At 33.7% G+C, this 14,813-nt stretch overlaps 1 protein-coding gene across 1 annotated transcript; it reads right to left on the reverse strand.

Annotated features, from left to right (window-relative positions):
* Positions 1 to 225: 225 nt before the first annotated feature.
* Positions 226 to 12,991, reverse strand: LOC110699164 (ABC transporter G family member 28-like). Its single transcript, XM_021876649.1, has 14 exons — positions 12,368 to 12,991; positions 12,209 to 12,285; positions 9,707 to 9,982; positions 8,521 to 8,584; positions 8,285 to 8,431; positions 8,073 to 8,107; positions 6,682 to 6,755; positions 5,166 to 6,082; positions 3,756 to 4,052; positions 3,122 to 3,595; positions 2,383 to 2,531; positions 1,462 to 1,751; positions 1,124 to 1,257; positions 226 to 894 (listed from the first exon to the last, which is right to left on the reverse strand). Exons 1-14 carry the CDS (start codon positions 12,616 to 12,618, stop codon positions 738 to 740), a joined length of 3,342 nt encoding a protein of 1,113 aa, XP_021732341.1. The 5' UTR covers positions 12,619 to 12,991; the 3' UTR covers positions 226 to 737.
* Between the last annotated feature and the right edge of the window lie 1,822 nt (positions 12,992 to 14,813).

Consider the following 14,813-nt stretch of genomic DNA (forward strand, 5'->3'; position numbering starts at 1 on the left):
TCTTTTTTTCTTGGTGTTTTTTTTTTTAACAAAATGAAATCATAATCTTAACAAAATAAGCTAGAGTATAAGAATTAATAAGTATGTAGTAATAACTAAAAGTTTTTGTCTATGATATTGGATCATTAGGTGGCTATTACTCCCTTAGTCCCTTATTTTTTACAACATTTGACCCAAAAATCTTTCACAAAAAGTTGGTTGTGTTGCAAACATGGGACCGAGGGATTACTTATAATCATAGTGTTGCTCTTCCCAAAATGGATGGAAATAGAGTTTACAAATATGATAATGAGTGCTGATTAAGATGCATGTACAACATTTGAAATTTTTATCAATAGAATTAGATGCATATACACATAATAGTCACATATATACACAAATCCTATGATAACATTGATAAAACATGATATCTAAATTCATTAGTGTGCGCATGTTTCTTTTACCATGATTGTCAATCTAGGTAGTCTTTCCATATGTTAGGGAGTTAGAACAACAAAACAGAAACTGATAAATATAATTCAATCTTTTAGTCAGCTTGTTTGGTGCTGCTGGTTCCTTCTGTATGTGTCCTCGTCGAAACAGACTTACCACCAGTAAACCAATCCTTTTTTCGCCCTTCCCATGAAACTTTCTTATTGCATAAAATCAATCATGATATAACTTCAAGGATTAAACAGAAACATTTTCCAAGGGCAGGGGAAATGTATATATCATGACTTCATGAGGAATCGACTGCATTATTTCCTTTGAAGGAGTATCATAAAATTGAACGCAATAATTCTGCTTATTATACCAGTAGCAATGAGGACACATAGGGCGAGTTCCCAATTATTAACATCATAACCTTTTGCATAAAGAGCACCACAACGTGTTACCAGCCAAACTCCAGAATACCTGAAACTCGAAGAAGTATGCAAGTTACTTTGAGATATTTCAAAATCATCACACAATTCCAATCAGATAAAATTATGCTGAATTAATAATGGCAGGCTAGGAAGTTTGTCATATAAGGACACTTCTTTATGGAAATTGTGACGAAAAAGAATAGAGGGTACAGTAGATGGTAACTTATTAGAAATATTAAGAGAAATTTAGAGGGGTGTATAGAAATAGCATCTCGAACCTCTGCGCATTTGCAATTACAAATGCCTCCAGGGCCCACTTTGTATAGCACAAATTTTGTAGTTTCTTAAGAAACCCACTTCCATTTTCTTGACTTGCAATCAGAGTCAAGACAACCGGCAGCAGGACTGACCACTGCAACAGAAGAGAACCACCTTAATTGCACAGACTGATCTTTAAAAACCACCAAATTAAAAATTTTAATCTAAAAATCTACAGATAAACATGTAAATGGTTTCAAGGAAGTGTAAATCAACAATAAAAAATTAAATAAATTGTTAAAATATTTAATTGATAGCTTTTATTTTATATGGGTTAGGAAAGTAAGAAAAAACACACCAGTTGAGCTTGACCAGGTGCGAAGAAGATAGCAAGTACGTATGCTATTCCAGTTACACAATACACGAGACAAAGCAAAACAACATAATTTTCAAGAACGGACGATCGAGGGTTGTTGAAGAAGTAAAACATTGATAAATAAACCAAAGGCTTGACAATCGTATTGAAATGGTCGATAGTGTCCTTAGCAAGAAAGAAAGCCAGACTGCTCATGCCAGAAGCGCTCTCCCTCCAATAATGCAACTTATCTAGAGAAAATGATCTCAGGGCTGCAATTTTACATAGTAGAGCTGAAAACAGCAGTACAAAGTGATTAGATTCTATATACTGAAGGAAGGTTATCTTATGAAAAGCAAAATCATAAAATCAAATGGAAAACTTCAAAGCAACAGAAGCAAAAAGACACAACAGGATAGATTAAGATGGTTATGTAGTCATAAGCTTGAGATAAAGAAGAACAGCTAAGAATTTCACTCAGCACTGCAAAATGTCAGGGATGCATCACTTAAAATGAGCTTTGAGATAAACACAGCTTTTCCCATTAAATTTTATTTTATACATGATAATTTTAGATTCATTTACCACATAAATTTGTCATGGTACAAGTGAGGCCAGTTAAAAAGCTCGGATAGATCAAGACAAGTCATGCGAATACAAAATGTTAAAAAGAATGAGAAAAAAAGCCTAGTTAAGTCCACAACCTTGGATTCATTTTTCACAGTACAACCAGTTAAAAGCCTAGTTTAAAGGAATGAGAAAAAAAGCTATTGAATTAGTCTACCAAATGACAATCAGATAAGACTTTTTGACTTCATTGTGTCCACAAATTTGGATCACATTCCACAAAAAAAATTGAATCAAAATTTTTCTTCCCCTACATTAGTCAGATAAAAGAGAAGAGTCTGGGATCGGTGAACTTACACACAGCGATAACAGTGTATGTATAACCAACCACGCCAAATGTCTCATCACTCACTTTTGCAAGGGTTCCCAAGCAAGCTCCAGCTAGAAGCAGAATAAGGTAGTCCACAGCTTGGATCCTAGCTTCTCTTAACCGCTGCTTGCCAGCTCTGAAAATTACAATAAATTATACTTCGTATGAGGCTATGAGCTAAATCACTTTACCTTAGCACAGCACAAGATTCTAGCACTTAATGGCCATTAGCTAGTCATTCCAAGGCATGGAAACCCAAATTGGTTTGTATGTCTATTAATAAAATCTTAAATGCAAAATACATACACAATGCCACTGATTACTGTCACTTATTGTTTTGTTAGCTTAAAAAGTTGGATTTTAATCATATACTGAAAAAATATCCAAAATAGCATCATTTAAGAAATCCTTGACAACCCATGATTACAGAGTTGATAAAGCCTCTGAAACTGGACTCTTTCTTCCCTATAAATTCAACCTATGTCCACGTGAACAAAATACTTTGCTTTTATTAATATATTTTTTCTTGTACTTTGGTATTACCATTTTTTTTTTGTTCCCGAAGATAGAAAGCTGTGTACTTACTAATTATACATTTATACTCCACATTTTTTCTGCAGTAATACGTATTGAATAGGAAGCAGGAAATAACAAGCAAAGGGATGGACCTTTACACTAGAGACTAGACCCATACAGGAAAAACAGTGAAAGTGGATGGTTACTTACCGTCCAAGGAAGTATCTATATTGCTGGAAAATACCAGGAGTTTTTCTATTTGATTGGTCATTCAATTTTAGAAAATTATGCAGCATGTAGTCTTTTTTTAACTGAACATTACACTTCATGTCTTGCCAAAGGTCTCTAGCAAAAGACTTTCCAGCAGCAGGCTTTTCATTGTCACCAGAACTTTCCCCTTGTGAAGATTCAGGAAGACCAACCTCACTCAGCAAATCAAGGGGAACTGGATATCCATTATGAAGCATCCACCTAATAGGAAGTTCTCTATAATTTACATCTGAGTTTGGCTTCACAACTCCTTCTAAGATGTCAATATAATGGTCTGGAGGATTGACACGTTCAGGGACAGTGATTCCAAGGCTGGAAAAATACTCTTCTACCTTCTTTGCTGGTCCAAGATAAGCAACAAGACCACCTTTTGCCAGAAGTATCAACACGTCAAACATCTTGAACAATGCGTAGCTGCCAAAAAATGTGATGCTATAAATCATGTAGAAAAACAGAATTTGCAATGCTATTTACCCAATATGGTAACATAAAATCAAAATATAAAAAACCAGCAAATATCAACTTATAATACAGTCTTTGTAAATGTGATAAGTAGCACAAATCTTTTAATTACCTTGGTTGGTGAACCACCATACAAATATTTACACCTTCGAGTGCTTCACGACGGAGCGCTCTAAGCAGCAGCAGCGATGAGGAACTGTCCAATCCAGATGTAGGTTCATCCAAGATCAACAGTGAAGGCTCCATAACCATCTCCAGCCCTACATTAACCCTTTTCCTCTGCCCTCCTGAGATTCCTCGTTTCTCAACAGTGCCAACAAGGCAATCCCGTACAGTCTGCAACCCCAATGACTCAATTACCCTTTCCAAAACTAAGACCTTTTCCGCTTTTGACAGATCTGCCGATAGCCTACATAAAATTAATACAAAAAAAATTCACACACCCGTTTTGGGTTATAAAATCTACACAGATTTTAAAATTGCAACAGTTGTACAAAAAATGAGCATATCCTCTGTATAATTCCTAGAATTCAAATTTCCACTTTTCATGAAAATTGAAGGTCAAGTTTTTTTAAATCAAGAAAAATGGAATAGTATGTATTTTTTTTTTTTTACTACCTCCTATCCCTAAATAAGATCCCTATTTCACCCGAGCACATAGATTAAAAATATGAGTTGTAGTGGGGTATACTGTTGATTAAAATTAACTACAAAAAGAAGACAGAAGGAATAATTTTTATCTTTAGGGGAAGTAAGAGAAAATATGGAGGGGTTTCAGAGGTTTACTTGATTATAAGTGAATGAAAAAAGAAGCTAGAGGATGATGAACCCCGCCTAAATGAGAGATGGAGCTTTTATTAGAGACGTGAGTCTGGAAGAAATGGGGCTTTTACTTAATGACGAAGGGACGAGTATTAATTATCCGAAATTCGATACTCTTAACATAAAACACTTTAAAACTCAAATCCAAAAACTAGAAACAAGAATTCCTACCTAGCATGACATAAATGTTACTTATTTACATTGCCAGAGTTACTGTAACCATTCACTTAGCATTGAAGAAAAACGAAAAATAAAATAGATTTTGAAAAATTATCAATGTTATCATTTATCAATGTCAACAAACAAAAATCAGACTTTGACAGCTCAATTCCAATAATGACTCCTAGTCTGTACTCTGTAGATAAGAAGAAATGAATATTTATTTTAATCAAAGATTACTTTTTTATAAAAAGCTCATATAAGGTATTCACACACACACACACCACCTCCCCCCCCCCCCCACACACACACACACATACAAAAGGAAAGAAGAAAAGAATCCAAGAAATTTTATAAAATTTAGTCCAATTCATGTCTCTCCTATTAGTCCTATAGCATAATTTAGGAAAGCATCAACAGCCTTAGCTTATAAAGAAGCAATGAATATAACCCATAGGCAATAGCTCATCACATAGGCATGAAGAACATATTTTGTTATCTTAAATAAAAGTAACTCAAGATGATAATATATGATGCTTACCTACATCTTGCACTGAACCATAAATTCTCTTCAACTGTTAAATTTCCATGCACTATATCATCTTGAGGAACAAATCCAATAATTCTTTTGTATGAGTGGGTCGAATCAGCTTTTCCATTAATAAGAATCATGCCAGTCTTTTTGCAGCCAGTAGCCTTCCCAGCCAAAGCAGAAAGAAATGTTGTTTTCCCAGCTCCTGATGGTCCCATGACAGCTGACACTTTTCCGGGAGAGATTTTCCCTGTTACACATCGCAACAGATGCTTCTTTTTCCCCTTTAAGGTAAGGGTTAAATCTTTGAAAGCCACCTCAAGCGTGGGTCTCTTCATGATTTCAATATAATTGGCAGCTGAAAGTATTCCCGAGAAAGTGAGGTTATCATTCTGCTCCTGCAGAGCCTTTTCCTTCTCAATCTGACCATATGCATATTTAAAAATCTGGCTATGAGTATGAAATTGATTAGTCTTCACATTCTTCAGATTCTTATCTCCAATCTCAAAGTTGAAACCTTTATGGCCATCACGATCCTCCTCAGATTCAGTCATCATATTTGCAAGGTCACTGCACTCATGTTTTTTCCCTTTTCCAGCTTTTGACAATTCTTGAGATGAATTTGGTGTGTTTAAAGTAGTAGGCAAAGATGCATCTGTTTCAGGATTAGTTTGAGGAAGAGCTCTAGGCTGGTTTTCCAGCATTGCAGATTTTTTCCTGGAAAATGTATGCGACAATTGTCTCTGTAGTCCAACTGCATGTTTTTTAGCAGCATCTTTAGCAGATTTCCATCGATCTCGTGCTTGAGCTGTTTCTCGTGCACTTTTTGCAGCAGCTTCCCTAGATTTTGCTAGTCTTCTATCTCGAGTAGCAAGAACTTGATCAGAGCAATTATAAATAAGCAGAAGTAAAGAGGTTATTCCAACCTGTAAGCACATACAGACTATGTATCAGGGAGGTGGATAAAAGATTTCCTAGAAGATAGATCTCTTAACTTTGTTGTGTTAAAAGCATATAACTATTCATATCTTGAAGCGTACATAAAATATGTAAAAGACAAGATCTGCTCTGGAAAGAAGAAATCAACACAACAAAACTACCATTAAATTAATACATAAAGAAACAAGTGAAGTTCAGTGTATCTCATTAACTAGGAATGAGTGTATCTTATGCAACAGCCTTTGGCTCTGAAGGAAAGAGCCAAATCAGATTGCCAGCAAAGACTTTAGTTCAACTTTGCATGTCAAAAATAAAATCATTCGAAAAAATCACAAGGGAGAATAAAATGCTCCCAAGCATATCATCATTATCTGCCACATCAACAATAAGCATGAAAACTAGTTCCCCCATGACTACATGCCTTATAAAGGAGATTCCAATTCTTTCTCAGGATCCCTCAAATTCATCGTTAATTCTAGCAAAGCAAAGAAGAAAATAAGGTTCTTCCTAAAACACACTATCAACTAGCTCATGAACTTTGTAACAATCAGGTGTTGGTTAGATCTGTAAATTGAGTAAAACTTACAAAAAGCAAGACCCCATAAGCAGTAATATTTTGGTTTGAGCTTCCTGCATCACATTTAGTCATAAGCAAACATCCTGCATACATTAAAAGGAACTTTATTACCATTAATAAGCAATAAAAAGATACATTATTACTACTAACAGAGGTAACTCCAGATATTCATCTAAGTGAACTTTTTTTTTTGGTCAAAATACAAGATGTGACAATGAAAATTACTAATTTGGGGGCTATTTTAATTTTTTTAAATGCGGAGAAAGAGCTCTCTCACAAGACTACTAGCAAGAGTCGCAACCAATGTAACAAAAAGGGAATCTTTTCATTAAAAATACTTCATAATTACTAAAATGGTGCACATGCACCCATACCACAAGGTTAGATGGACTGACCATCACCCAACTTTTAAGTGGAATATCGCAGTGAGTGATAAATTTGTTCATTAAGCACAGCAAATCACCTATAATTCTAAGTACCACTAAAAGGAATTATTGCATCTCACATCCAACAAATCAAGACAGAATATCATCACGCACTAGACTCATACAAAAAGCCACTCAAAGCAATATTTGCTTCCATAAAGATGTGACTCTAAAGTCCAATAAGAACCATCCCACCCTCCTCCCACCCACTTTTCAATACAAACTTCTAACACAGGAGGCCTCAACAAATAAAGTCTCGGACTTTCAGATCCCTTAACCAACTAATGTCTCTCAACAATGCTGATACCTTGATATAATGCCCATCAATTTTATAAACAATCTAAAAGAAGAATTTACAAGCTTTATCTCCCTCCACAACCCATTTAATCATCACATTTTCCCTATACAGAAATACTCTTTTTCTCTTTAGACGATTCCGCTATCTAAATTATCAACCTTAGTTCATAAGACCAAGGACAATTGCTCTTAAATTGACATTTGAAAGATGTATTAGCGTATCTTTGTGCTACTTAAGTCATTTATGGAACATAATATAATCTGCAAACAATTTGAGCCACCCAATAATCTATTCTCATTAATTGAATATGATGTATGGTACGGGAATTTCCAAGGCCTAAGGAATTAGAAGGTGGTTAACACAGCTAAACATAGCAAACGAAGATTAAAATAACATGCCTGTGTACATTAATACTTGGTATACATAATAAACAAACAAAAACCTCGAACTACTTTGGTCAGCTGAAGCCACAAACAGCAAAAATAGTAAATTCTGAATAAGACTTTCAATGAATGATTTCTACAGAGCACCTCATAGCAAAACAAAAAATAAGACACTGAAATTCTTAGCAATAACTAGAAATCTAAAAAATTATACTACGTCTTATAAAATAAAATAAAATATGAGTAATGAATTCAGTTTCTCATTCAACGAGTAAAACAAGGAACAGAGCTTACGTGATTGAGATGTAGAGCCTGTTCGGCAGTAATGCCTGCCATAAGATGATCAAACAGAAAGATCAGCATCCCACAACCTAAGGAAATCAGATATCAAATGATGAAGTCAATCTATGTGAGAAATGCTACAGGTGCTAAGCCTAGGAGCTAGGCACACAAGTGAAAATCCTATTGCCCCAAAAGTTTCGAAGAAATAGAGTAATAATCAATACCCACGACTGCATGATACTTTCTCAGCAGTAGTTGGACAGTATGATCCTGCTGGACAGAAAACCTCTCCACTACTGCTTATATCAGCCCAGATATCAGCTCCGCCACAAGTGTGATTAGGTTGCCCCTGTGGAAGTTGGTAATGATACCTACAATTGGTTTCCATGAAGATGTCAGCATCCATTACATAAAGGCAAAAAAGGTTCTGATGACAATTTAGGCTTTGATCTGAACTCACGGGTCACAAACACCTGTAGTTTTGTTGAACGATCCTATTGGACAATACGAACCAAGTGGACAAGCTTCAAGTACAAAATCACAGGTAAGGATGCAAGCAAAAAAATAAAAATAAAAAAAATTGAGGAACCTCCTTTGTGGAAGCAGATGAAGAAAAAGAATGGGAACAGTCAAATCACACAACATAATATCACTAAATTCTTACGCTAAAATAATCAGTGAATGGAGATTAGACACTTTGAATGAAATACACACACTCCTATAGAGTAGGTTCTGGTGGAACTTAATATAAGAATCATGAGAACCATATACGATACATTTTACAAGATTATAAGGTACAAATCCAAAATTAAAAAATATAATCCATGAAAAAAAAAAAGTCAAAAACAAAATTAACTTCAAATTCGTGAATTTTGAAGGTATGTTTCTAGCACCTTAATGTACCTAAACTTCTCACATTAAGCAAGCTTGTCACCGGATCCAGCTATAGCTTATTGGTAAATGGAAGATCCAGCTAGTTAATATAGGTGTAAAGATGGAAGACATGTGGAGAGCCTATTGGCTGAGATAGAACTACATATTTGTAGAAACTTATCATAAGTTTAATGTAGGGCTATTCATCGGTTGGACAAGATCATACTAAAGATCAGAAATTTAAATTTCAAGACTTGGAGACTGGACCCAGTCAAAAACCCAGACCAGATCAGTTTTAGAATTTTTTTTCTATGTTTTTATTTTATAAAAAATAGGGAAAATTAAATAAATAAAACTTAATTGTTTAATGCCTTTTTTGAATGCCAAATATAGAATAGCTTATGATATACTACTTTCCTACATTAAAGCTAAAAATTTGACATTCTAGAGGTTTATATGCATAATTCAAAACAAAATACTGGTCATTCCAAGGTCAAATTTTAAAAGGTTTTGGACCGGACCGAAGAGCCGACAGTTAAAATTCTCGCTTCGGAGTCGAGTCCGGTCCAATCCAAATCCTTTTTTCTGTCCGGAGACCAGATCAGTTTATGAACACCCCTAGTTTAATGTATTAGCAATACAGCCAAGAAATGAGAAACATAGTTGAGACAAATAAAAAGAAGATAAAAATTGTAACTTGACACAAGCAATAAACAAAAGGCAAAACTGGTATAGCATACATTCCAAAATAAATAAAGAGTATAGAAACTCACGTATCATGCAAGTTAAGCCATGAGGGCAGAAGAACCCTTCGCAACAAGGCTGGCAATTATCTGTTCTATCTGGAATATCCTTTGAATTTCTAAAATTGACTCTCTGCTCATTAACAACACTACAGGCCCATCCTGGCTGACACCCAGAAAGCCATGTGGTTAAGTTACAGTTGCGGTTTAACTTCATGGGAAGAATGCCCATGGTAACACTGTCACGAAAACTGGAGAAATAATACTTTATTTCTGCTGCTGTGCACAAGCGCTGAACCAAGTCCCCTATCATTTAACCAGTTTCAGCATTAGTAATTTGTAAATTATTACATGGTCAAATCTGAACAAAGACATAGGCTATGGTATAGAAGGATCACACTTTATCAAAATTATACTTTTTATCAACCCTTATTGATACTAATGTGTAATTATCTTCCAGAGAACATCATAACATAACCCCAATACCTATAACGAAGCAGCAGCCAAGGGCAAATAAAAAGGGCCCAACTTAAACAAACATACCCACAATTGTGTAGAGGCTCTTTTAGCCTGATCTTTACAGTTGCAAAATACCAAGAATCAATTATGGTTGCATCAAAAATTAAATTTTATCAACTTGTATGTACATCCTTGAAGAAGTGCTATGCTAAGCTCAACATATCATATCTAGTGAGCACTTAAATGTATATTGAGCCTTGTAATAGCCCGCAACTCCTCTCAACTCTTACTAGTGTCTCGTTAGGTGTAGCCCAAATTTAACTTTTATCAACTTGTATGTCCATCCTCGAAGAATAGCTACGCTAAGCTCAACATATCATATCTAGTGACTACTTAAATGTATATTGAGCCTTGTAATAGCCCGCAACTCCTCTCAACTCTTACTAGTGACTCGTTAAGTGTAGCACTCGGGAGGAGGGAATCCTAATGTATTTTCTTCTTACCTATCAAAAAAAAAAAAAAAAAAAAAAAAAAAAAAAAAAAAAAAAAGCCAACACGGGTGGTGTATTGGTATTATACTAATTTCATCCAAAAGAATATTATATAATAATATTATTATCATAGTAAAGTAAATATATTCTGTATTACAGATGATGATTCATGTTACCTGTCACCAAATCATATTGGGACTAGAAATGTCAACATGACCTTTTAAATATTCACTAAAAAATACATATAAATATTTCCCATGTCCAAAATTCAGTTAGAATTCCCATGTCCTGAATTTTCGAGTTTTATGTATCAAATACTAGGACCCATAGCCATATCGGATTCTCCTACTTGAGTCCTGCTAACATGGTGTTTGTGTATAATCTTTAGGAATAATAATAAAAATTAAAAAAAAAAAAAAAAAAAAAAAAAAGATTAAGAAAAATTTACCAAACTGCAGCCGTGGTTCCTTCATTTAATTAATCATCCATCTTTAAAAATAAATTTAAAAGAAAAATGCCCGCACAATTTTGCAGGTTGAGCATATTTTCAAGAAAGCTAGAAAGTAAGAATAAATAAGTTTGACTCTATGACACAAAACCACTTTCTAGAAATCTCTTCCCTCTCTTCAAGAACAAACATCAATTTCAACAAATCAATAGCTGGCTCATTGGGATAATTTAGATGACCACCCAAACCAGACGTAAAATATGCTTGTTGTTTCAGCGGGTGACATAAACAACTATATGTTGTCCAGAATGGATTATATACACCGATTATTGTTTGGTACCTATGAAATGAAATATTTATAGTGAGATGTTGAGAACTATCAATTTAAAATCCCACACCAATGACAGTAATACAGACAAATTATCTTTTTACCACGAACTTTCCAACACACCAACAAACTCTTAGGGTTCTCAATAATCAACATAGAGAATATATGCTGAAATAGTGAAGTAATGAACTTTCGATCCACTTTCACTAACCCCCAAAATCAGTAAGCTAGGTAACTATAACCACCAGGGATGGAGGGAAGAAGCTCCAATCATGCCAGGATTCTTTAAAATTTCAAACATAAATATTACTGTATACAAAAAAGTAAAAAACCTCTCTAGATGAGAAATTGCCTACAAAACATAAACGAGCCTAAATTACTTAGAAAGTTTGACAACCCGAGGCCCTTCCATGCCAGAGTTTGTTATGTACACCCGGGTGTGTACGGTGCAAGAACTTATATTAGTAAGTTATCATGCTGAGACACTCAGTCTTCAACTAAGCACCAGGTTCTCACAAAAATCTCATATATTTCTGATACTACTCCGTAATGATACAATGTAGCCAATAAAAATCATTACCAAGAATAGAATTTTCAAAGTTACTCTTTGAAATGACGACTCAACAAAGAACCATATGAAACTTCAATACTTAATACCTCAACTTCATAGCTAACGCACTTCAAGAACCGTAATTGACTTCTACAAACAACAATATTTAAACTACCTCGTCACATTCAACAACCTAAACTACTGGACTACGTCGTACACTAGTATCCTTTGAAAGTGAATTAATCAATCAATGTACCTTTGGTTTTAATAATGCAATTGGACAAAAAACTCAAATTCCTCGAGAAATCGAATGCGGAATTCCATTCAGCCTCCCTACAACCAAATTAAACTTACATTACTAAGAAAATCACAACACGTGAATATGATCAACAGAATAAATTGCAAATCAACTTACATATCTTTGATGCAAAATCTGAATGTTTTCGTAATCTCAGGGGTCAAAAATTCGCTGCTATTAGCAAATCGATCATAAATAATCTGCGTAACATAATCAACAGCAGCAGGATTATCAATATTATCATCAGTAGAATTATTACTACCACCATTATCTCCTTGGGAATTTATGGCGCGAAACAATGTCGCCAATATTAATGGCAACAACACGAAGTAGCGAATCAAGAAACCCGTATCGCCTTTCGATTTCATGATTATTAACCCAAATTTGAAAAAATGGGGTTGTAGAATTCAGAATTCGATTGGCTGAGGGTTTCAGTTTCACATTCTTCGAGTTGCGAAAATTAGGGTTTGGGATGAGAGTGAGGATTATTGAGATTTTGGAAGCCATGGGAAGGAAATGGTTTAGGGATGATTGGGGAAACCTGAATTTTAGGGGGAGATGAGGTAGGGAGATGAAGGTGGCGAAGAAGCAGTGCTTTGTTGTTTTTTACAAAAAAAAAAAAAAAAAAAAAAAATCTAATATACGAAGTATATAAATAAAGTAGCATTTTTGGAGAGTATTCGGAGCGTCACGTAAGAAATATACTTATTTCGACCAATCAGAAAAGATATTTGTATTTTATTGATACGATACGAACAAAATTTCGTATCAATAAAAAACTCCATCAAGCGAATTTTGTGTTGATTTTTGGTCATCAATGTTCGGGTAATTTTTCCCTTAATTTTTTAAATCTTATGTTTAAATTAGTAATTCTAATTATTATAACTTACATTGTATTAGTTTGGAATACTCAACGATTATATGTTTATGTTTTAGTAAATCCTATGTTTATGTTTTATTTACTAAATGTTTTTTTACATGCAGATCTAACACATCATACGACACAAATAAAATTTCGTATCAATACAAAACCTCATCAAGTGAATTTTGTGTTAGTTTTAGGTCATCAATGTCCGGGTAATTTTTAAAATCTTATGTTTAAATTTATATTTGTAATTATTAGTTACATTGTATTTATTTAGGATACTTAACGATTATTTGTTTATGTAATGGCATACGATTAGATGTTGTATACTTAATATATAGATGGCTTTGGTTATTTTTGGAGATGATGAAAAAATTCCGATCCAATGCATAGATTTGATTTTATATCGCAACAATTTTTCATTTATTCGTAAATATATTGATTTATTTTATATAAAATGTAAAGATTTAATTTATATCGATTTCAGTTTGGCTAACATTTCACGGTTCAATTTATACATTGATGTAGTAGTTTGGTTGTGGACGAGGTTGGTGATTTTATCGAAATAAAAGATATAGTAAAACAATGAATAAATGATTTAGGATTTAAATTATTAAAAACTTATCATTTCACATTAAAGATTTTATATAACGGAAAAAATATTATATTTACAATTAATTTATATTAAATAAATTCATTATAAATTATAGTAAAAAGAAATAAATATTAAACTTTTGTAATTTTATCTGAAATATCAAATAATTAAAAAATTTAAATGAAAAAACCGTGCATCGCACGGGCTTCTATCTACTTTATAAATATAATAATGACTCATCAAAAATTTCTTCAGACCAAAATTTTTGGGGTTGTTCAACGTCGCTTCCAATTAACCAGGCGTCGCTCGCATTTTTTACATGAAATTTCGTATTTACCCCTTGTATGTATATAGTCACGATACTCACTCACGACACTTACAACACATTTCACGCTTATACTTTACTCTCATTTTATCTCTCTAACATCTCTCTAAAAAAAATCTCCCTAAAAAATCAGAATTTTTTTAAAAAAAAATAAAAAAATCTGAAAATCAAAAGAACAAAAAACAGAAAATTGAAAAACTCCCAAAACCCACCACCGACAGCCACCAATCCAAGGAGGGCATAAGAAATCCGGCGATGGCGGACCCACGACGAATCAAAGTGACATACGGTCGTCGAGGCGACAGCACCAGTGGCGAAGAGGTTAGTGTTTGATGTTGTTTTTTAAAAAAAATTCTGGAAATGGTACATCCGCCTGAAATTTTCGGATGTACTATGGAGGATCCGGAAATTTCAGGCAGATCCTCCAAGGTACATCCAGAAATTTTGGGCGGGTGTACTATTTTCTAGAATTTTTTTTTTTTTCCAAACCGAGTAATGTTATTATTATTTCTACCTTCATATTTTTAGTACTATTATTATTATTATCATTGTTGTTGTTAATATTATCATAGTTGTTATTATTATCATTGTACTCGTTGTTATTATTATTTTTGTTATTGTTATTAGTATTATTATGATCATTATTATTGTTGTTGTTATTATTGTTGTTGTTTTGTAATAGTTATTAGTATGTTGCGAAATATGTGGTTCACGTGGTTTATAATAATTATTATTATTGTTATTAATATTGTTATTATTATTTTATTTAAAAAAAAAA

The sequence above is a fragment of the Chenopodium quinoa genome, unplaced genomic scaffold (assembly GCF_001683475.1).
Source record: "Chenopodium quinoa cultivar QQ74 unplaced genomic scaffold, ASM168347v1, whole genome shotgun sequence".
NCBI lineage: Eukaryota > Viridiplantae > Streptophyta > Magnoliopsida > Caryophyllales > Amaranthaceae > Chenopodium > Chenopodium quinoa.